Genomic DNA, 21,834 nt, shown 5'->3' with positions numbered 1-21,834 from the left:
GGAAGCTATAAATTGGCACTAGTAATATCACTACAATGGTGACCACCGTGTTTTATCATGTGCCCATTTCCAACAGTTACGTTTTGCAGTCCGCGCCAAAAAGAAGTTGTGGCGAAGTGGCCAAGGGCATGTATCGCTTTGTATTAATCACTGGTCGTGCTATCCCTATTGTTTTATTGTTTGTACTCAAGTGTAACTATCCTTCGTTTAGGGTCTCTTGCTGTTACTACTGCTGCCCGCCCCCTAGTCCCATTCGAGACACACATACCCTACTATAGGATGAGGTTGCGATAGTAACTACGGTAGAAGAGCAGTGTTAACTACTTACCGTACTGCCAGCGCAAGCAAACCATCACACTATAATAAACTTGTGCGTGGCATTAATCTCGCTTTTCTGAACTTCAGGCTGGCGCTCGACATTCCAATCTCACCTCATGCAACGTTTCCTCGGCATTTGGGTGCTTGATTGTTTTATTTGATTGTGTTCTGTTTGAAAAGCCTTTGTATTAAAACTTTCGAAAGGTAGCTACACCATTATCCCAGTCTTACCAACGTGTTACCAGAGTACACCCAGCAACTGCTATGATATTTTTCCGTTTATGGCTCAATGGCTGAACACCACTTCACCACAAACAATTACCCATGTTGATGTGCTCATTCTTCCGCTCAATGCAAGGCAGTATGGTGAGAGCTTTCATCTGTGTTCACGAGGACAAATCACTATATAGGTTGCCAGACTGAAGCTATGCTGCCTTGATCTCTCCAGAGAACATGGGCTACAGCCTCGGCCAATTGGGCGAGCAACACTTATCCGATCAGCTGTAGGTGCTACCATGGGATTAGTGGGCTACTTCTTCTAATACTCTCAATAGCTTACTTGGTATTACTAATGTGGATGACCCGGGCAACATCGACTTTTTTTCTTGGATAGATGAAACTCGGCTTGAATCCGATGTCTCACTGGAGGACCCATCCAGGGAGCAGATGTCCTCTGCGACAGATCAGAATCTCTCACTTCATTCGAGCAGTATTCACAGTCAGCAAGAACGCAGCTATCGTACCGAGCCACTCGACTACCCACGAATACCAACGGAGGCTCACAGTGCCCAAGAATATAACCGTTACGATTATCAAACTCCCTGCTACGTGTGAGTTATCTACTCTAGCTGTGGGTCTCGCAACTAACACAAGTAGCTTCCCAGAGATTTTGAAGAGACAAACAAAGTTACCGTAGCCACTACGGCCGCTCCTCCCCGATTACCGAAATCCCCACCCGGGCTGCTTGTGCCGCCAGAAAGACCGTTTACTCCGTCCTCTGCTTGGATTCCAGTTTATTTACCGAACGCACCAAATCAGTACTATGGAGGTCTAATGTATACCTATGATACAGTTCATCACTACTTGCAACATCCCCACGCACTCCTATATTGGTCGACTGGTTTGCTTGTTCAAGCTGACGAAACCCCAGGTTTCTCTATCGAGCCATCTCAGATGCATCTCAACGACTTAACAAATATATCGGATGTTAGATTGGAGCCCCGGAACCATAATATTAGTACGAAGCAGTCACAAACTGGATTTAATTCCTCCAGTATGGTTGAGCATCTTCCTCAGCCTCATCCTAGCCAGTAAGCCTATATCATAGCTCAGCAGCAAACTCTTTGACAGGGATTCATAGTAGAAGTAAACAAAGGCGACAAGGTACCTCTCAATACGAAACCCCTAACAGCATTGAGCTAGATACAGCTACGACGGATTCCACACTCAAGCGCTGCTGGCTATATTGTGAGGTACTGGACAATAAACGCATTATATGCCGATGCTCTCAAGATCCTGAGCTCAAATCGCTTGTGCAGTGTAAAGGTATGGCAGGGTATATGAGAAAGTATGAGTGGGAACGTGCACATAAAACCAAGCGAGAATTTATTTGCCACAAATGCGGCAAGTCTTTCAAACGGCCAGATTGTATGCGAAAACATTCCAGAAAACATTGCCACCTCAAAATACGGAGTGACTGAATGGGCTGTTGTCTCTCTATTCATCTGGTTTTTCGTCCCCCCCCCCCTTGAACAGATCAATGCTCTTCACGAATAAGTCGAAGCTTTATAAATAGGCATATCTTGCATTTTTCTACTGTTTTATTGGAACTTGGACCCACCATAATCTAGTCTTCGTGATGCCTGCATTCTGAATTGTTATACCATTTGTTTTTTTACCCAGTATGTAACAGCTAGATACCTCATGGAACAGTATCTCGAACTACAAACACTTGCTAGTTCCCGAGTCCTGTTTATTCGTGTGCGTACTTGTTTACGAGTGCTTACACATAGATAAATGACTGGGATTGGATCTCCTTGACTTTGGCGAATGATTGTGGCTAGATGATGGGTAGTCGATTAACGAAAACCTTATCCACACACATCTATACATAAGTCACGACACTAGTACATTAGCCTCAACAAACCTCTACACCAAGCTTTGGCTGTTAGCTAGGCACCTTCAAGTTAGGGATACTTATACAGTCTCTGAGCGGTGGTATTGTACTAAAATCCACCTCTGGATAATCATGTCCGAAAATACTGAAAATCATTATATGTACAGTCCTATTGGTCGCGACTATCCCTACTACTCGTGAGTTTCACCTTGACCTAAAAGTGGGAATTCCACTTCTGATATGAGCTACATGACAGCTTACACGGCGGCACTCAGGAGAACGATGCCTCCCGCCTCGCTCCTTCCCGGGTGTTCGGGCATTTGGGCCAACTATCACCGTCCAAACCACCAGAAGAACAACTTGGGCCGGCCTGCGCGTCATACACTTACTATTTACAAGACGCTTGTCTATTCGAAGATTTCTCTCCGTGTAGCTACACAGTTGACTCGCTTTGGAGCGAGTATGATACAGCAGCCCTTGACGAAACTACCGCCATCCCTCAACTATTGAATAATACCATATTTACTCTAGCTGGAATTGATCTACACTTACTGAGCTGCGATGAAACAGAGCGTACATCCGTGTCCGGGTCACAGTCCGACAACGGGGGTAATGTTTCTCAGCTTCCAGATCTACCTTAAAGCTCGCCATTATTCCCACTGTATTCATCCGATTGCATCGAACCTCATTACCTTTAAGGTTCATTTTATTTTATTTGTGCTATTCTGACGGAATTTGTAGGAGATGTGGAGATAGAGCCCTCATGTTGGTTCACCAGACTCAACCATATCAAGCCGAAGGTTAAAGATCACAGTGGGTCTCAGCTGCCTGATTATTGGATTTATATAAAGCAGAAGAAAATCTATGTCGAATATAGTTGTTCACTGGTCGATTGTGCAAGGCGATATAAGCGTATGCATGAATGGAAACGCAAACACGAGCCCAAACGCCTATCTTGTCCTACCACAGATTGCACCGCGACATTCACGCGAAGGGATGTTATGAATAAGCATATAAGGGACCCCGGGCTGCATTCGAGCCAAGGGAAGAATCAGAGAGCTCTATAATCATTAGTTCGGCCAACTTGCCGGAATTTCTGGCCGAAATCAACTGAGGATATTATTATCTTCCTTCGCATTTATGCTAATATCATTTGGCTCACGAAAATCCTTCTCTAAGTGGTGGAGTTACGTTGTGTGTTATTCTTGAGAATGCGTTGATTTTCTAGTTCAAATAATGAATCATATGGGGCGAATATGTAGATAAATTTGGCATAGCAAAACCCATTCTCAAGGGGGATAGTCCTTGTGTCGGAATTTGGGGCAACGGGAAATTTCCATTTCGAGTTGGCAATTCAATTGACCAGTATCACCCCCACAACACTAAAATTGTAGCTGTGGAACAGAGGCTACAAACGTCAACCAGGCATCATTGGCATAGTTCATTGAGCCTTCGAGAAAACGTTGTACGTCATTGTGGGCGGGCTCGGCGGGACACTCGAGCTTTGTTCCAGGCCAATTAGAAGGGTGCCTCTGGGTCTCGAATTCACGTGCCTGTGTACTTCATTCGTTGAACCAGTCCAACACGTGTTTGGTTCATCACTTCGCCTCAGAACATAGCCTTGCCTTCGGATAGTGAGATAAATTAATCTATGAACAGAAGCGTATGGTAAATCTCTACAAGAAGTCATTGTGCACCGCTTTGTAACAGTTTCGGCCCAAGTCATGCTCTCTGTATGCGGCAGAGTAGCATAAAGTACTATAATTCAGCGTGTTTGATTTACAAATCCTAATACTTGGTCAAGAGACAGAGGGGTCTGAGTATATAGAAAAGTCAACCCATTGTTATTTGTGTATTTCAAATAATTCGGTTGAGGAGCCACTCAAATCTAATTCGGCCTAGTGAAGGGCACCTTCAAAAAATGACTTGCGAGGAGGCGTTCTCGATTCAGGTAGCCGTGGGATACCAGATGATGAGGATAAAGTGATCAAACCTCGGCCTCTCTCCGCATACACGCAGTGGTCCAAGTTCATGCACTGCCTAACAAATGGACTTGAGGGACCATCCACGTTTCTCATACAGACCTTCCATATAAGGTGCGTGTAAACCTGTCGCGTTGGCGCTGGCTTTGTCGTGCACGGACACTTCAGTATCACCAACGTCAATTTGCTCCCGCTAATGACACAAACATTCCGCGTACTTTTTCCATTCTAACGTTGAGGTGCCCTCAAGGAGGCTCAAGTATCGCAATATCAGCCTGGCGCCAAAGCATATATAAGCTCGGCTCTGTGCCCCCTTGCATCGGCATCTCTTTCGTTTACTTAGTTCTACTCTCACCCTCTATGTCTTATCCTAACAGTTGCCGGCGTCAGAGCCCAGTAGAGGGAAGTAACAATCAGCAGCATCATAGTCACGCGAACATGTCCTATGCGTAAGTAGCCATATTAGGATGCATATATGCTGGTTGCCAACGTAACATTCCCGCCACCTTTATATCACCAGACCTTTGTCCCAACCACAAACCAGCGAATATCTAGGTTATTACACTACCAACCCAAGCAATAACGCTGGAACCTATCCAGACACTAACGCCGCGCCATGGCCGTATATTAACCCCGAGTACGGTTGGACGGGCGAAACACCAACTGTGCCGTCGGAGGGATTTTCAGCGGCTGAATACCCACTATATTCACTACCAACGGTTTCGATATTCATCATATACCCTCACTCCACTCTAGGCCTTATGCTGAACAGTATATGGGGACAAATGAACTTCCAGGCTGGCTCAATGCTTCCAGTGGCGGCTACGATTCAAATCCCTCACCATCTCCCGGGACCCTAAATCCTCAGGAATTACTTGCTCAAAGCGTTCCTGCACAGGCGACTAGCTCCAGGACTCGAAGGCGACGCAGTTCTCCGACATCTCAAGCCTCGTCATCGGCGACCGCTCTTGACTCGTGAGTATAGTAGCACCCTGATTATTGGGTATCAATTTATGCTAACCAATGTGGTGCTACAGTCCTTCGTACCAAATAATCAACAAAAACGGGAGCAAGATTTATGTGTGTCTCTGTGGCTGTGGGCGGGAGTATGGTCGCCACAACGAGTGGCAGCGTGCTCACGATAACACAGAGGTACTCTGTCCATTGTGTGGGCGTACAATGAGTCGGCAAGATGCACTTCTGCGCCATATAAAGAAACAGCATAGTACTCCTTTTACCCGCTAATTTTTCGGATACATATTATTGATCAAATTTTCGACACCCCCCATATACCTGATTCTAATTGTTTCAATATCTGTCTGTATTTTAGAGAAGCTGTTTCCTCATCCATTTCTCATATTTGTTCTCTTTTGTTAAACCATATATACAAAGAAATACAGTCTCTTTTAATTACGATAGTCGATTGAAATGAATCAGGCTAGATACTCCGGATCTTGGTTGAGAAACTCAGTGCCTGAGCCGTCAAGATCCAGGCGTCGCTTCGATTTGATTAGTGATCAGGACTATTAGTGGCGGTGGTGGTTCGTGCATCATCAATTTGCAATCTTCTAACTGTGGGGACCTCTCTGACGCCTTCTGCCCTGTTGGGGATAAGGACGTCAACCATCCCTGAGATAGCTCGACCGTTTTCTCGTACGACCGTCCTGACTGGTTTGAGTTCGGACCTGGGTTTCGTGCTATAAAGCACTCGTCTGGACTGCTTCATTCCCCACCACTCCAAAGTCTCTTTCTTGTATCATACATTTAGATCTCCCATCATGGCCTTCGTTTCTCTCCGAGCTCGTCCTTCTGCACTCAAGCTCTCCGGCGCGCTCTCTGCGTCTCGTTTCGTTAGCTCATCGTCCATGGCAGGTAGAGCTGTGCCTGTCTACGCCGACTTTAATGCAGGCGCCTCCAACAATGATGGTGCTCTTAGGATGCTCATGTTCGGCAAGCCTGTATGCCACCTTTAATATTTGTTTGTTTTGTGACCAGTGCTGACTCGATGGCCATTCTAGGGAGCCGGAAAAGGAACTCTATCTTCGAGAGTCATGGACAAGTATCGAGTCCACTTTGTTAGCACCGGCGACCTCCTCCGCCAGCATATTGCTGAGAAGAGCTCAATCGGGAAGGAAGCCGAAGCCATCGTCGCCCAAGGAGGTACGTCCCGATACACTCTTGACTGTAACGCACTCTGATCATAACGTCTTGTACATCACAGGTCTTGTACCAGACCATTTGATTATGCAAATCATTTTGGAAAAATTGGAAAGCCTCCGCGGACAGCATTGGGTGCTCGACGGTTTCCCTCGTACTCTGACACAAGGAAAACTACTAGATGGACACCTCACAAAGCCTCTCTCACTCATTGTCAATCTAAATGTCCCAGATGAGGTTATTCTTGGCCGTATTGCAGGTGAGCATTCCCGACACTTCCGATAATTCCGTTACCATTCTCACATGATGTCTGTTTTTCAGACCGATGGGTGCATTTGCCTTCCGGAAGAGTATACAACACATCTTATAATCGCCCACGTATCGAAGGCCGTGATGACGTGACTGGAGAGGCACTTGTCAAACGCCCAGACGATAACGAGGTAAGATCATGCGCATATGACCGAGCCTATCTAATCTCGACATTGACCATTAAATTTAATTTCAGGCCACTTTCCGCCGTCGACTCGAACAGTTTGATGCTCACACGTCTCCTTTGCTCGATTACTACGCTTCTACTCTCAACCCATCCGCTACCAAGCTTGTGACCCTCTCTGGTCGGACTTCCGATGAGATTTGGCCTCAACTTGATGGAGTTATCAGCGCCTCGTTCCCTCGGCTCCCGCTGCGCCAGAAGGCCAAGATCCAACGACCAATATTACCATGATAGACGGACCTTCCCGAGCTCGCAAGGTTGCGCGCCTCGTGCTTCCATACTCGAAGCAACTGTACGAAGCGCCGAAGAAATAGAGAGGAGCGGGTGGGATTTCACTCGTACCAGCGCTCGTCGCGGACGTGGCGCTCTTCGCACACCTTTCTTTGCTTGAACAAATTAGAACGACTTTATGCTTCGGGGAGTGTGTGTTTTGATATTTCGGACGAATTGTGTTCTATTTCTGTTCTCTTTTATCTTACGATCACAGATGACTCTGATTCAGCCTACATGGTGTGTTGTATTTTACCTACAAAAAATCATGATGTTATTCAAGCTATCACTTGTTTGGGAATGTGTAATTGATACCGTTTGACTTGATAAAACGGAGGTGACCGCGGAAAGTTGTGCATGTGACCGGACTGCGGAATAATGAGGTGCTATCTATCTGTCATTTGCTGTTGGTGACGGAGCTGAGTCTGACATGAGAAATGAGACCAACGGCCAAGACAGTCACCGGAACGACAGGTAGCCAAGTCCCTTGGGTTGGGTGGACATATGGCACTATTCCGATACAGGGAATTGCGTTCGGTTCGCATTTTCATAGATATGGGTAGTTTATCCGATTTAAGTGAATTGTAAAAGTACAGAAGCCAAGCGCGCAGAAGAGTCGTTGATCTAGTATATAGTAAACTACAGGGCGGTGCCTCGTTCGAACGATGCACGGGTTTCGGCGGTATATTTGTCGTAAAATCGGGCAATCTGTACAATCGTTAGAACGAACATGTGCTTTGGCGGAGACGCACGCACCTTTTTGTTAAATACTCTGTTGCGTTCGTTGATATAAGTAATATCGCCTTCCTCCTCGTTGTTGCGTTTCCTAGAGAATTTGCTCCGTTTGTCGAGACTAAGTGCATATTGTTAATCGAGAGTCACCAAACCAGGAGCAGAAACATACTCATGATTAAGTTTACCAACTACACGGTCGATAGCCTCCTCCGAAGGCTTATTGTCACCATATAACAATGTATTGGCATCACGGTATAGTTGCTCCGAAGCTGTTACGGCGTTCGATGAGCTACCGCTCGAGAAATTCTGTAAGGCCGAGCCTTGGCTCATTGCAGCCTCTTTTTGGGCCTGATATGCAGCGAGGTCTGGCTTGATTAGGTCGAGATCCTTCTTGTACTTTCTCCGGGCAGCATGAGCGTCGTCTGTACAAAAAGTAAGTAACCATTTATTAAAATACAATATGAACATACCATGGAATTGAAAGTCAGCCCTTCTCTCCTTCCTCGCCTGGCGTTTCTCCCATTCGTCGTTCTCCTCAATGCTGTAATCCCAATTTTTTTTGCGTTCCATGTCCTCGCCACGCTCCTCAGCGTCCATAGACTCCCGCAAAGTCTCGGCGAGTCGTCGTTGCTTCTCCAGCCTTGCTGCTTCCTTGACACTAAACTTAGCCTTGTTGTGTTCTGCGATCAGGTCCTTGCGGTTGGCAGCTGTTGATTCACGCTGTGGCATAGACAAGACTGTTTTAGTTGGGGTAAGCAGTCAAGAAAAATCGGCTATTTTACACACCATCTTGGCCCGCAACGCCTCCATTCTAGCTGCTCTTTTTCTATGGTTGCTTTGCCTCCCGTACTGGACTCTGTCAGAGGCGTAGCACTACCCGATTTTCCTTCCGAGTCCACAGCGTCCTCTCCACCGCTATCCGAGCCGCCTGATTCAGCATGAACCTCCGGGGAAACATCCTTGTGGCCTGTTTCGGGTGTAGCAGCGGGCACTTGAGAGTTGTCAGACATCGTGGTGGAGTTGCAAGGTCGGTTGTGCTAACACAGCCACGCTGCCCGCTGCTCGTGCTAAGCGCTGAGTTGGACTTAAACCAGACCTCGTTTGTGGTGCTGGATTTGCTCATACTAAATTAACATGTCGACCATGCAGTTCTGGAAGCCGGGCACGACTGCTCCAGGGAGCACGTTAGATCGTGCCACTCAGGCCGAGGATAACATCATTCACTCAGCACCTGCCTCGTCCAACTTGGGTATTCAGGCGCAAAGGGAACGGCTGCCTATATTTAAGCATAGTCAGTAAAATTCGCGACCAAAATTAATCGGAAATTTACGAAAAAGTTTTGTACTAGGGGAAAAGATCCTTTACGCTGTCGAAAAGTATGGAGTGGTTATTATTGTCGGACAAACCGGGTGCGGAAAAACAACTCGTGAGTACTCTTCGAGACTCGTAAAATGAGCACAATGCCTATTGAATCGGTTACAGAACTACCGCAGTATTTGTACGAGGCTGGATGGGCCGCCAATGGAAATGTCATTGCATGCACACAACCACGGCGAGTCGCTGCTACATCTGTTGCGGCCCGTGTTGCCACAGAAGTTGGGACCGTTCTGGGCGACGAGGTAAGCTGCATCTTGCTCGAATACAGTGCTGTGATTAATATTCTATAGGTTGGATATACTATCCGGTTTGAAGACGTTAGTAGCAAAAGCCGAACACGCATCAAGTATATGACGGACGGAATGTTATTTCGAGAAACTATGCTTGACCCTTTGCTCAGCAAGTATAGCGTGATAATGGTACGTGCTCTATAACTTTGCCGGGATTTAATCTGACTCTCTATAGGTTGACGAGGCCCATGAGAGAAGCATCTATACAGACCTTTTGCTTGGAGTTCTAAAGAAGTAGGTGAGGCTCATACTGCTCTACCATAAAATTTGAAGCCTGGAACTGGTATCAATTTTAGGATCCGTCGCAAACGACCAAGCCTTCGCCTAATAGTTTCGTCTGCAACACTCGAGGCGAAGTACTTTTTGGAATATTTCAATTCTGGACCACCAGTGGCTGGCATTGGTGGTTCTATTGCCCCAACGGACAACCCTATTGATGAAGCGACTATTGTCAGCCTGGAAGGACGCATGTACCCGGTGGAGGTTGCTTACTTGAAGGAACCCACCGAGGATTACGTCTCAGAGGCAGTACGTGTCGTTTGGGGACTTCACATGCAGGTGGGCACGATTTGTTCCGTTTACCAACGTTAATCTAATAGAAGTGCTCTAGCCCGGTCAGGGTGATATTCTAGTCTTTTTGACCGGTCGCGAAGAGATTGACCGATGCCTTTCTGAGCTCTCTGAACTGGTGCCTAGGTGAGTGTTGTTCGCTATGTACCGTCAATAACTAATCTGTTCGATAGACTTCCACGTGGTGCTCCTGAGTTGGTTCCTCTACCATTACATGCTGGGCTTTCCACGGACGATCAGCTGGCGGTATTTCAGCCTGCTGAAAGAGGAACGCGCAAGGTCGTAGTTTCAACCAATATTGCTGAAGTGAGCAAGCTACATTCCACGGCTGTAGATCGTCCTCACCCTTTTGTTACCAGGCTAGTGTTACAATCGACGGTATTAGGTTTGTTGTGGATTGCGGCTTCGTAAAGGTTGGCCTATTTGAGATTATGGGGGTGTTTATTTGAGTCTGATTGGTACGACATTTAGATTCGGACTTTCAACCCTGCGAATTCACTCTCGTCGCTCTCCATTGTGCCTACATCCCAAGCATCAGCTACCCAACGCTCTGGCCGTGCGGGGCGCACTGCACCGGGTATATGCTACCGGCTGTACCCCGAATTCGCATTCAAGACCCTTTCTAAAGCTACTCCACCCGAAATCACTCGTACGGACTTGACGACTCCGCTATTGCAGTTGAAGAGCTTAGGTATAAATGATCTGATGAAGTTTGAATGGCTCAGCCCTCCACCATCGGAGAGTTTACTGAGGGCGCTTGAGGGGCTTATACGAGCTGGAATGATAGATCAAGACGGAGTATTAACAGAAGTCGGAGCCAAGGTGTCTGAATGCCCTGTGGAAGTAACGATTGCTGGCATGGTAAGAGCAGCAAAGCATGAGGGATTGTTCAATCCTTATAAAACGTTATCGTATCGTCGTAGCTTTTCAGTTCCAAGGAATATCGATGTGGTCAAGAAATCCTTACGATCGCTGCGATGACATCTGTACAAGATGCGTTTGTTATCCCTGACGGCGCAGCTGGAGCATTGGCAGAACTGGAGAGACGGAAATTTACGGCTGAGGAAGGGGTGAGTGTTCTTGACTCTGTCTCTATATGCGCCTTCTGATGATGGAATGTATAGGACCACCTTACGCTTCTTAACGGTATTTTGCTGATTGTATCCCTCACCTCATCTCACTAACACCCTTCACTTAGCATATAACGCGTTTGTTCGCTACGGCCAATCCGCTTCTTGGTGTCGTAACCACGCACTCAACTTCCGCGCTCTTTCTCGCGCCGTGTCCATTCGCACTCAACTCAAGAAGTACATGACTAGGTTTGGTTTGCCACTGGAGAGTTGCGAGGGGGACGCGATCCGTTTACGACGTTGCCTAGTCAGCGGATATTGGAGGAACGGAGCCAGGTGGTCTGCTGACGGGACGTACCGTTCTGTTCGAGGAGATACGGTAAGCATATGCTTGATTTCCCTGACTGGTTCTGACGAGTTTTTTTTTAGGTGTTACATGTGCATCCTAACTCCGTATGTTTACCGTAAGCCAAGGACAGGTTGGGTTGTCTATCATGAAATGGAAGAAACCAAGAAAACACAGTATGTAGTGGGTTGTTTCGAAGGATATGACACTAATAATTGGGACCTAGAATCCGAATTCTAACAGAGATCGAGCCCGACTGGTACGCTAATCCATTAGTATAAGAAAATATAACTGACTTCCATTCAGGCTCTTGGAGTACGGTCATAAGTACCTGGATAAACGAAGCATGTAGCTCACATCACTCGCCGCCCGTATATGCGCTCGCGACTACAATCCGTGGGAGTAATGGATTTGTTTGATACAGCATTATACAGTAATTTGCCACAAAAGCCCCAGATATTGATTAGTACTTCAGTGTCCACTATACCATCGACAATTCGCAACGCATCGGGAATATAGAATTTCTCGTATACCAATGGGACTGGCGTACTGTAATATAAATGTCAGCGAAACAATCTAATCACAGAGATCGACTATGAACTCACTCCCAGCCTGTAAACGCCGCGATAAATCAGCTTTAACTATAACCCAGCATACTTATGGACTCACCAGCTATCCTCTTCACAGGCGCATGGAGATTCAAGAAACATCTGTTGGTAATCTCGGCTGCTATCTCGGCCCCAGGGCCCATGGTCTTCCCAGCCTCATGGACAATTACAAGCCGCCCAGTCTTCTTCACACTCTCCATAACAGTATGAATGTCCCAAGGCAAAAGTGTTCTAAGGTCAATAGTTCAATGGAGACTCCCCGCACGGATTCTGGGATGAGATGTGCAATGGATGGCGGCGGGTTTCGAATGAGGCTTATAGCGTTCTCGCAAGTATAAACTGGGGAGCCGTAGGTTAATAGAGTGACATCGTTACCCTTAGTTAAGACCTCTGCTTTGCCAATTGGGAGTTCAAAATCGTCGATGGGAACTTGTTCAACTTTAGAGTACTGTCAGACAAAACCGTAAAAAAAGGCTTCCAAGCAAACCCTACCTGATGAACGGTACAAAATCTTTGGCTCCAAGAATATTACCGGGTTGGGATCTCGAATCGCGGAGAGCAACAATCCTTTGGCCTGATAGGACTTCTTGGGATCACCACCTGTGCCTATTAGTCGTCCGCATAACATCCAGAATAAGTTTTTCTTACTTTGAGTCCGGCAGCCCCATAAAAAAACCTTCTGGAGACTGTGAGTGGTACAGGCCACCATGCCCAACAGACTGGATAAAAACGAATAAATAAAGGTAGAGCATATATGCAGAGGCAGTTTACCATGCTGGGGGTTCTGACTGTGAGTTTCCCCACATCGTAGCGCCCCCCAGAGCGGTAGCGGAATTTTGCGGCTTCATTTACAAGCTGCAAGTAAGTTAGTAAAAGTAAACGGAGCGTATAGGATACCTACCTGATCAAACGCAGGATAGATGTAATCCGCAAACTGTATTTCTGCAATTGCAGTATGGCCCATAGATGCCATTCCAATAGCAAACCCGGCAATCCCTTGCTCCGTAAGTGGAGTGTTAAACACTCGTTGCCGACCTATACACATTGCATCAATATCAAGGACAACCAACAGTAGGTATTGTTACCAAATTCTTCGGCCAATCCCATTGTGCATCTGAATACACCTCCAAAGGCCACATCCTCCCCAAATACCACCGCAGTATCGTCTTTAGTCATTGCGACACTGGTCAAGAAAACTTGATTTATGTTATCTAAGCCAGGATTATCTGCTAACGCACCTCATGGCATCTCGAAGTGACTGATACATATTCATTTTGCGGGTTTCCCGTCCATTTTCGTTTGCTTCATCCTTCCAAGTTACACCAGAGGTTTTGAGCGCGGCTTCTCGTGTGGTCCGTAGGAGAAGAGACTGGGCCACACTTGTCGAATGACCGCCTGCTGGAGGTGGCTCTATTGATTCTGAGCGCAAAGGAGCGCTAGAGGATAGCAACCGTCCCCTGGTTGCGTTTGACTAGATGATCATATCTTCAAGCTGTAAAAATATTGACCCAGGAGTGATACTTACCAAGTAGCGTCCAGAACGGGAGTAAAGGTATCTAGTAATCATATTATCTTGGGGAAAAAACACGACTGTGTGCGTGGTAGTCCAACAACGAGGCCGATTTATCGGATAGCCTAAACCATTGACACAACCCTCGTGACCGTGTCTGCGGCGCGGATCTTGCGAGTGAGCGCGATTACTTATGTAAGGTTAACGATCGGCATGTGTTTATTTGTATTTATCAAAGACTATATATTATGATGCTGGGGTGCGCTAACATTACGATTCGGCTACGTCCATCCTATCAGGCGAGACACTCCTAGATCGCGAACGATAGGGTGAGGGAGAACGGGTGCGTGAGCGCTGTCTGGGAGAGGTCACTGACCGAGAACGAGAACGAGAACGAGAGCGAGAAGGACTTTTGGATACAAACCGCTCTTGCATATCAACGAAATTGGAAGAGGACTTTGCAGAGCGGGAAGAACGAGATAATGATCGACCCCTAGAAACTGAGCGATCCGAATGAATACTTTCTGATCGTTTCCGTGTCTTTTTGGCGCCGTCTTCGTCATCGCTCACGGACTTTCCTGCCATGGCATCCAGCAAGACACTTGTCCTGGGTGCGAGTCCTTCCGTTTCTTCGAGTACTTCTCGTTTAGCTAGACGGGGAAGTATGATATCACATACGCGCTCTTCTGTTAAAAGCTGGTCTACAAATTCATCCATAAAAGTCAGACTGTATCCCGCTGTTCAACCATCGTCAGGGCGTGAGTATACCAAATCAGAACAAACACCTACCCATATTTCTTAGCCTAAGCTTCCTGTAGTCTTTTAACAGAGGTTCGAGTAGTTCGTACACCTCAACGGGTGGAAAGGTCATACGAATATACATTGCAGCTAGTGCTCGTAAGTACCTGTGACGGTTGTAAGTACTGGGTCAAATATTACGGGCGAGAAATATTTTTACTTGAACTCATCTACCATCAAATATTCTATCAATATCTCTTTTTCTGGTTGAATCTGAAGAAGTTTCAAAAGCAGAGAGATAAAATCGGTTGGTCGTTGATTTCCGTAAACACCCCCTATACTATTCAGCTCTATTGCCTTGTCAATCAACGACTCGGCTGGGAGAATATATGATTAGAATGTAGGGGGCGCCTCAAGTACAGCGCCTACCAGTTAACGCAAAGCATTGCTCCTTCCAGTAAGCAGACTCCCAAATTCGCGTGCGAATGACTTTCTCAACAAGAAACTATATAGAAAATTAGTTTAGTGTCAATACAAAGGACACGAAAACATTTCTTACCTGTGGATTCTGCCCATGAATGTGGATTGCCCCCTTGACAGTAGTATTGGCCATGTTGGATCACTAAGTTCGCGCCACTTGGTCGCACAGAATCACGTGATTGTCACAAACAAATTATTCTCCATATTGCCATTGATTATGCTTTTGTCCTCACCAATGTGTAGTTTGATAAAGTTAATGACAATGTCTGGGACAACATGATCAATACAGCAAGCTGACTCATGCAACCCTGTCTCATGAGTAGTTTTCTTGATGTATTGCCAACAACTCTCCTCCTGTAAGTTAGTGCGAAGCACCCAGCAACTCTACGGGACCTCGAAAACCTCGGGAACGTTCCGGGACTCGCTATTGTCGGCGAGCGCTCCGGAGCGTTCGGTATGACGCTCGGAAGTGCTCGTGTAATGCTCCCTCTAACTTTCAGGATACAAGCTCAACCATTATTATTTTTGAGAGTTCTTAGCTGTTACGCTCAATGTAGATACAGAGCAATGGGAACGTTATTGATCATCAGAATACATAATACATACATCGCCACTTAAGCAACCGGAGGAGACATAAATGAGTAACCAACACAAGGAGAGACACCAGACAATCTCGGGATCCTCCCCGCCCCAACTGCCTTATGTTAATTGCCTGTAGTTTGCGATAGTTATATATATAGCTTACTATCCCCAATACGTTCCAAATATGGCACGGAAGATAAGTATGTTAATCCAGAATTCGATATATAGATTCATGTAGACTGAGCTATATACGTATACAGGTAGCTTGGTCGAGTTGATATATACAATTCGAACACACACAAATGAAACCCTTCTGACGCCAGTGAAATCAAGATCAGGTTTGTCGAAATCGCCCCAATTGGTCGAGATATATGCCAGGTAGTTAACATACAGCATTTACTCACCCAGTTTGATCAATGAAGAAGTTTCTGTAACGCCACCGTCGTCCCCGAAACGGACACATGTTACGCGGACCTCCTATTCACAGGTGCATGGAAAACCACCACTCACTCCCCCTTCATCGGATAAGAAGCCTACTGGAAAACAGGCCAGTAGTCCCTGATAAACCAATATCCTCTGAGGTCTATGATGGTAGGTTTTGCAACCAAAGTATAGATAGGTCAGATATCCTAAATTACAAATCCGACTGACCCCTTCAGAATTGATACCCCATTATTTAAGCCCTGAAACTCGCGAAAGGTTAATGAAAGCAATGACGGAAAAGTTAACGGGGCACAATAAAGAGGGCTTCATATACGCCAGTGTTCATAGTACATCGCTTGGCGCCAAGTACCGAACCAAGCTTGGTAGAACCACTCTTATATATAGACGGCGGTGGATCAAGTAACTTTCGCACCAAGATCGGATGTACAAAAACGTTGAATCGACGAATGGGTCAGTGGCGCCAATGTAATTTGGATGGAATTGTAGGCTGGTGGCCAGGAAGTATCGTAGACAGTAGACGGAGCGCAGATCTGCCGTACACACGGGCGGGCCTAGACCCAGGGGCACCGGGAAGGCACTACATAAGATTAGAGAGCAAGTTCTAGTTACTCCTCTTCGGACACTGGCTCACATTCCCAGTAGGACTAATACATATAGAATTGTCCGATGTTGCGCACAACTCGTTACACCTAACGCCCGTCTTTCTGGGAAAGTCCCAGAATACTGATGAAGACTTTTCAAGTACATTCACTGGTGGTTTGAGGCCCTCTAGCTAAAAACGAACCCCCTGCGATTCCTGTGAGTTGTCTCTTAACAGACCTCTATCCCATTTATAACCATTAGCACGGGTGGAAAAATTCACGTAGAAGTCTATGTAATTGTACGGGAGCGCAATAGGAGGTTCAGCGACCAGGAATGGGAACTTATTGTGAAACCCATCATTGAGAAATGGGGAAATTTCGTAACGGAATACTATCAATAATAGAAGCTCGACCTCACTCAAGGTTGAGCTCTATTGTAACCACGCCCAAATTGGAATTATGTAGATTCTATGCCACTCGAATTTTACTCCTGTCCAGTTCGATTTATGCGGTATGGGCTGGATTTGTGAATTTATGTCAGGGAAATTAACTTCCTCAAAGCTCAAGCGGCAGCTATAGTTTTCTCTCTCTTTCGAGCTATTTTCAGCCACTTTTTAGCAAGTTTCATCCGTCCGTTTTGCTTTTTGGTTCTTAGGGGGCCAAGCAAACCACTCCTTCCTGATGCACTCAAACTGTGAGCTCCTTTGTCTTCCCTATTTAGGATACTGGACCAGGGATGTGTGCAAGTGCACAGTTGAACCCGTGTGTACTAGCTTACGTTTGTGTCTGCATGTGAATGTATACATTCGTTGAAATTCGTAAGCAGTGCCGTAAGTATACTGATACCATTACTAACGCACAGCCACAACCGAACTAGCGAGGCTTCGGAGGGCTGCCATAAACTGTAACGAGCTACGAACGACTATGGGCTTGCCAGACCGCTACTATACGACTTAAATATTTCGTTGCTAGAAAAGACTTCAGTAGATAATAGTTACGCGCACCTGAAAATCAAGAATGAGCAATCCAGACCAAGCCCAGTATGAAGATGTTGCAGATGCCTTCAAAAGCTTGAAAGTATCTTCACGAGCCAAACTGGTAGCTGAAGATGGAAAAACGTAAGTAGTAGGTTAGATTTAAACACAGAAACAAGTAGCCCACTCGCCACTTATAGTAAAGAAAAAGAATTGCCTCCCATTCCTACCCCACCCCAAAGGACCCCCTACAAACCGAGGTACCCTGCCCACCGGCGATCGTCCGACGATACACTTCCAACATCTCTAAGGCCTAATATATTGTCATCAACAGTCTATCCGCCACCTATATCCATGCCCACCCCACATACCGGCTACTCCACTGGAGACCCACTTACCACTAACCCCCTTCCAAGACCACCGGTATTACACCATGTACTCGCCGGAAATGTACCACCTACCACGCCTCCGCGGCAGTCAAATTCATATGTACCTCCCCGCTACATGTCCATGCCCCGACCAGATGTACCTCCTTCGGATTTTTCAATGCCGGGGACTATTTTGGACCCGGTCTCGCCTCCTTCTAGAGTTCCTTGGCCACCGCCTCTGGCAACTCCCTATCGGCTCTCTAATGATCCTTACCTCAACGGGTTCTCCACGCCGCAACCCCCCAGGCCGCAGCCTATTTCTCCGCCTCCTAAGGGTAGTGGGAACAAACCAAGTCAGCCACGTGCGGCATCGGTACCTCCGGATGACAAAGTCCCTGATACTCAGTGTAGTGCTATAACTAAAGCGGGGAAAAGATGCACACGGCAGGTTAAATCTGGACCAGCGTTGGTATATCAATCGCCTGGAGTGCTCTTGGACCGCTTCTGTTTTCAACATACCAAAGACGTCCTGCAACCAACTGGATTTTACTCCCATGCAAAGGTCAACACCTGGGTTACGTTCATAGGTGAATGAAATAATCTGCTACATCGCGCCGGTCTAACAAGAATGCTTTCAAGATTGGATACCAAACTATTTGCAACAGGACACTCAAGCTGCACTCCGGGCGGAGATGGAGAAGCCTGCGTCCGCATCTGACAAGGATGGGTACATATATGCGTATGAGATCAGAAGTACGTGTCATTACACTATCATAGGCGATGACCAATTGGTTTTCATAGACCCCAATACTCCCGATGAAGTTCATATCAAAGTCGGGCGTGCGGTGAACCTCGTCAAACGTCTCGATGAATGGGGCAAACAGTGCGTATCAAGGGAAGTCATAATACGAGGATGGTGGCCTGGAACTATCGAAGAGAATGATCAAGATGACTCTAGTAATCCAGTGAGCTTGCTGAAAGGAAAGATCAACCCAGGAGAGAAGGGGAAATATTGTCATCGCCTTGAAAGTGCGTGTTATTTTACGCTTGCCGGTCAGACACCTGAAATACTGCGAACCAGGATTGATCCATCTCGAGCTGTCCGATGTTGCGCTGAATTCTACGCACCTCAAACCAGAATTTAGCAAGAAAAAGTCAACTAAAAAGGCAAAAGCTGAAGATGATTCAAGCTCAAGCAAGACGCCTTCGTCTTCGAAGTTGGTAAAGAAACCTTGTCCTGACTGTGAGTTAAGAACTACGGATAGGCTTGATCCAATTAGATGCAGCTTAGTAACTCCTACTGTAGGTGGGGCAGTGCACAAGGAGATATTCACCCTCGGACGAGTGACTTCTGGTAAGATGAAAGGACGTGAATGGGAGGATGTTGTGCAACCTATTATAGAAAAATGGGGCAAATTCGTAACCGAGTACGTTTAGTGAAGGACATAAAAACAAGGATTTGATATAATCCGCCTTATGTATCTACTTGCTATATATCCAACCTAATGCAGTATAGAATAGCTTAAACTCTCGATCGTTCCGAAACTAATCGATAGCCATTCGCTCCGCCTTCCGTCTCCTTCGCTCGGCTCCAGTTCCAATATGTCCGTTCTTGCGTAATTCTTTCCTACTCATTGGTCGTGCGTGAACTGGCAGCTGAGACGTAGATGTGGCGACGTTCATATCTAGGTCACCTTCACCATCACCAATTCGCGTACGTTTAGGAGAGGGTGGATCAGTTTCTATGGAGGGGAGAGAGGAGAAGGGATAAGCGGCCAGTGATATATCGATCCCGGACTTGCGCTTCATTGGGATGGATGGGGCCAGATCATCTGATTGCATTAAGTTGCTGTAGTCGATGTTTTTAGTTATACCGAAGCTCTATTTGATTGTGTCACTCGCCTATCTTCCTCCATTTCGTTATCTTCTTGATTTATTCTGGCCATATCTGTGTCGCCACTAAGAACTGCAGCGTCTGCATCACGAAAAAGTGCATCCAAGTCGAATGCATCGCCAAACCGGGAAACTATCTTAGCTTCTCCAACGTTCTCGGCCCCCGTTATTTGGTTTCCATCTGCAACAGAGGGTCGCGAGGAAGGATGTACAGTGGGAGGTGTTGAATGGTAAGGTATTTTACCGGTGTTCCAATCATGAAGGATTGATATCCCTGCGGCTTCCAAGTCGGCAGCTCCCCCCTATAGCTTTATGAAGAACGAGCCTGAGTACACGAATACGAGCGCACCTTCGTTAATCGCCCCCGAGACATAGCTACCATGGCTAAAAATTCGGTAACATTCTGAAAGGCAGGGATAGTATATAGCTGTTGTAGGGAATCCCAAGATACGCGTGAAATGATTGCTTCGACTGACGAGCGGTCAGTATTCGTAGCCATAGTAATTATTTTACTCACCCGCAGATACCGGATCGTTTACTGCCTCTACGCGTAGCACGTTCCGTAGGGTTCTTTGGGTCGGATCCGGTTGCACGTCATCCCAGACCACACCCGGCGAATCAAGAAGTTTAAGCCCTCGATCGAGTGCAACTTCTTGCAAGACCTTGGTGTGACCAGGTGTAGATGCAACACTGCACGCCCGAGCTCGTTTGAGACTGTTAATTAACGATGATTTTCCCACATTTGGTAACCCAACTACTCCGATCCTAATGGATGTACCAGGAGGTGCATTAGAAGCATAGGACTTTAGCAATTGCATTAAAGGCTGGGCACCAGACGAAGAGGAAGCTGAATAGGAGGAATGGGATAGGTTTGATCGCTGAAGTTGGGTGGATGATTTAAAGGGCAATACAGGGAAATCGTGACGTAGGTATTTCAGCCAGGCCTCTACATTCTCTTTGGGAACAAGGTCTACCTTTGTTTTTAGAACGAAACTAAATTATTTGGCCAATTTACTCACCAATCTTGTTCAGCACACCCACAAGCCTCTTTTCACTCCTTCTGACTTCATCCTCAACGCTGGGACTACGACATCCCATTGGATCTCTTGCATCAAGAACTTGAATAATGACGTCGGACATTTCAACCACCTTGTGGAACTCCCTCATATAGGCTTTCAGCGAAGAGTCGTGTGTTGCAATCGATGCCTCAACGTCACGTTGTACATTCTCTCGGCGCTCGAATGCTGCACTTTGCCCTTGAGCTTCCGTAGCCAAGGAGGCTATAGATATATCTGATTTCTTCAAATTCTGACATGCAAAGTGAATTGGAAGACTTGAATAAGATAAAGGAACGTACCTTGACATGATTGTGGACTTCATGTTTCTCGAAAGAGAATTTAGGAATATCCTGACCTTTCTTCGACTCTGTTTCACAATTAAAGTCAAAAGTCGTAGGATGATGAAGAATTTTAGACCCTACTGCCAGGGTGAGGCACAGTGGGCTTCGAGTGTCGAGCTGCAAGCTGTGACTTTATATTTTCTATTTTAGCTATTAGAGATTTGAATACACGGAGATTTTGTTACTGACTGTGACCGGCCATTATTGTACTTTAGTGGCGCCTGAACTCCTGGTGAGCCGTACTGGTAAAGGTGCTTGTGAGGAACCACTTAGAGAATTTCGCACATGGTCACGTGACTTGGCTCGTCCCATGGCCATTACGGAGTAACACTCCAGTTCCTTTTCAAGCATTCTTGGTTTCACCAACGTATCTCGCCTTATATTGTAAGAAGTACCTCACGTATAATGAAAAGGTATAACTCGATCAAAGAGGCTCAAATGTAATCAAAATAACGTGGCAATTACTAAGACTCAGAAGAGGTGGATTGTCACTCAGCCGTTTATACAAGGATTGCTGATAGATACAATGGAAT

The 21,834-nt window shown here is 46.3% G+C and overlaps 6 protein-coding genes across 6 annotated transcripts; 4 read left to right on the top strand and 2 right to left on the bottom strand.

Annotated features, from left to right (window-relative positions):
* Window positions 1-599: 599 nt before the first annotated feature.
* RhiXN_01579 (uncharacterized protein) lies at window positions 600-3,075 on the top strand (the record flags this gene model as incomplete). The annotated part of the gene is made up of 6 exons (XM_043321398.1): window positions 600-684; window positions 767-821; window positions 873-1,148; window positions 1,203-1,628; window positions 2,602-2,631; window positions 2,691-3,075. 6 exons carry the CDS (start codon window positions 600-602, stop codon window positions 3,073-3,075), a joined length of 1,257 nt encoding a protein of 418 aa, XP_043187221.1.
* A 3,119-nt stretch (window positions 3,076-6,194) lies between these two features.
* Window positions 6,195-7,297, top strand: RhiXN_01578 (adenylate kinase; the record flags this gene model as incomplete). Its single annotated transcript, XM_043321397.1, has 5 exons — window positions 6,195-6,374; window positions 6,435-6,576; window positions 6,638-6,832; window positions 6,895-7,013; window positions 7,079-7,297. 5 exons carry the CDS (start codon window positions 6,195-6,197, stop codon window positions 7,295-7,297), a joined length of 855 nt encoding a protein of 284 aa, XP_043187220.1.
* A 678-nt stretch (window positions 7,298-7,975) lies between these two features.
* Window positions 7,976-9,081, bottom strand: RhiXN_01577 (pre-mRNA-splicing factor SYF2; the record flags this gene model as incomplete). The annotated part of the gene is made up of 5 exons (XM_043321396.1): window positions 7,976-8,044; window positions 8,093-8,189; window positions 8,241-8,493; window positions 8,542-8,808; window positions 8,874-9,081. 5 exons carry the CDS (start codon window positions 9,079-9,081, stop codon window positions 7,976-7,978), a joined length of 894 nt encoding a protein of 297 aa, XP_043187219.1.
* A 124-nt stretch (window positions 9,082-9,205) lies between these two features.
* RhiXN_01576 (Helicase associated domain (HA2)) lies at window positions 9,206-12,076 on the top strand (the record flags this gene model as incomplete). The annotated part of the gene is made up of 17 exons (XM_043321395.1): window positions 9,206-9,362; window positions 9,420-9,497; window positions 9,554-9,690; window positions 9,739-9,867; window positions 9,914-9,972; window positions 10,035-10,296; window positions 10,349-10,434; window positions 10,482-10,614; window positions 10,668-10,721; window positions 10,780-11,169; window positions 11,232-11,378; window positions 11,433-11,454; window positions 11,507-11,632; window positions 11,691-11,757; window positions 11,808-11,900; window positions 11,951-11,983; window positions 12,031-12,076. 17 exons carry the CDS (start codon window positions 9,206-9,208, stop codon window positions 12,074-12,076), a joined length of 2,019 nt encoding a protein of 672 aa, XP_043187218.1.
* A 249-nt stretch (window positions 12,077-12,325) lies between these two features.
* Window positions 12,326-15,193, bottom strand: RhiXN_01575 (pyruvate dehydrogenase E1 component beta subunit; the record flags this gene model as incomplete). Its single annotated transcript, XM_043321394.1, has 15 exons — window positions 12,326-12,336; window positions 12,394-12,526; window positions 12,598-12,770; window positions 12,825-12,938; window positions 13,009-13,051; window positions 13,104-13,187; window positions 13,234-13,367; window positions 13,418-13,515; window positions 13,571-13,803; window positions 13,858-13,888; window positions 14,219-14,579; window positions 14,632-14,747; window positions 14,801-14,957; window positions 15,010-15,085; window positions 15,140-15,193. 15 exons carry the CDS (start codon window positions 15,191-15,193, stop codon window positions 12,326-12,328), a joined length of 1,818 nt encoding a protein of 605 aa, XP_043187217.1.
* A 2,491-nt stretch (window positions 15,194-17,684) lies between these two features.
* On the top strand, window positions 17,685-19,280 carry RhiXN_01574 (uncharacterized protein; the record flags this gene model as incomplete). The annotated part of the gene is made up of 6 exons (XM_043321393.1): window positions 17,685-17,785; window positions 17,842-18,596; window positions 18,649-18,762; window positions 18,811-19,038; window positions 19,091-19,230; window positions 19,275-19,280. 6 exons carry the CDS (start codon window positions 17,685-17,687, stop codon window positions 19,278-19,280), a joined length of 1,344 nt encoding a protein of 447 aa, XP_043187216.1.
* Window positions 19,281-21,834: the final 2,554 nt, after the last annotated feature.

The sequence above is a fragment of the Rhizoctonia solani genome, chromosome 16, assembly GCF_016906535.1.
Source record: "Rhizoctonia solani chromosome 16, complete sequence".
Classification (NCBI taxonomy): Eukaryota; Fungi; Basidiomycota; class Agaricomycetes; order Cantharellales; family Ceratobasidiaceae; genus Rhizoctonia; species Rhizoctonia solani.
Note: the sequence above shows the minus strand (reverse complement) of the source record. Positions and strands in the feature narration are given on the sequence as shown.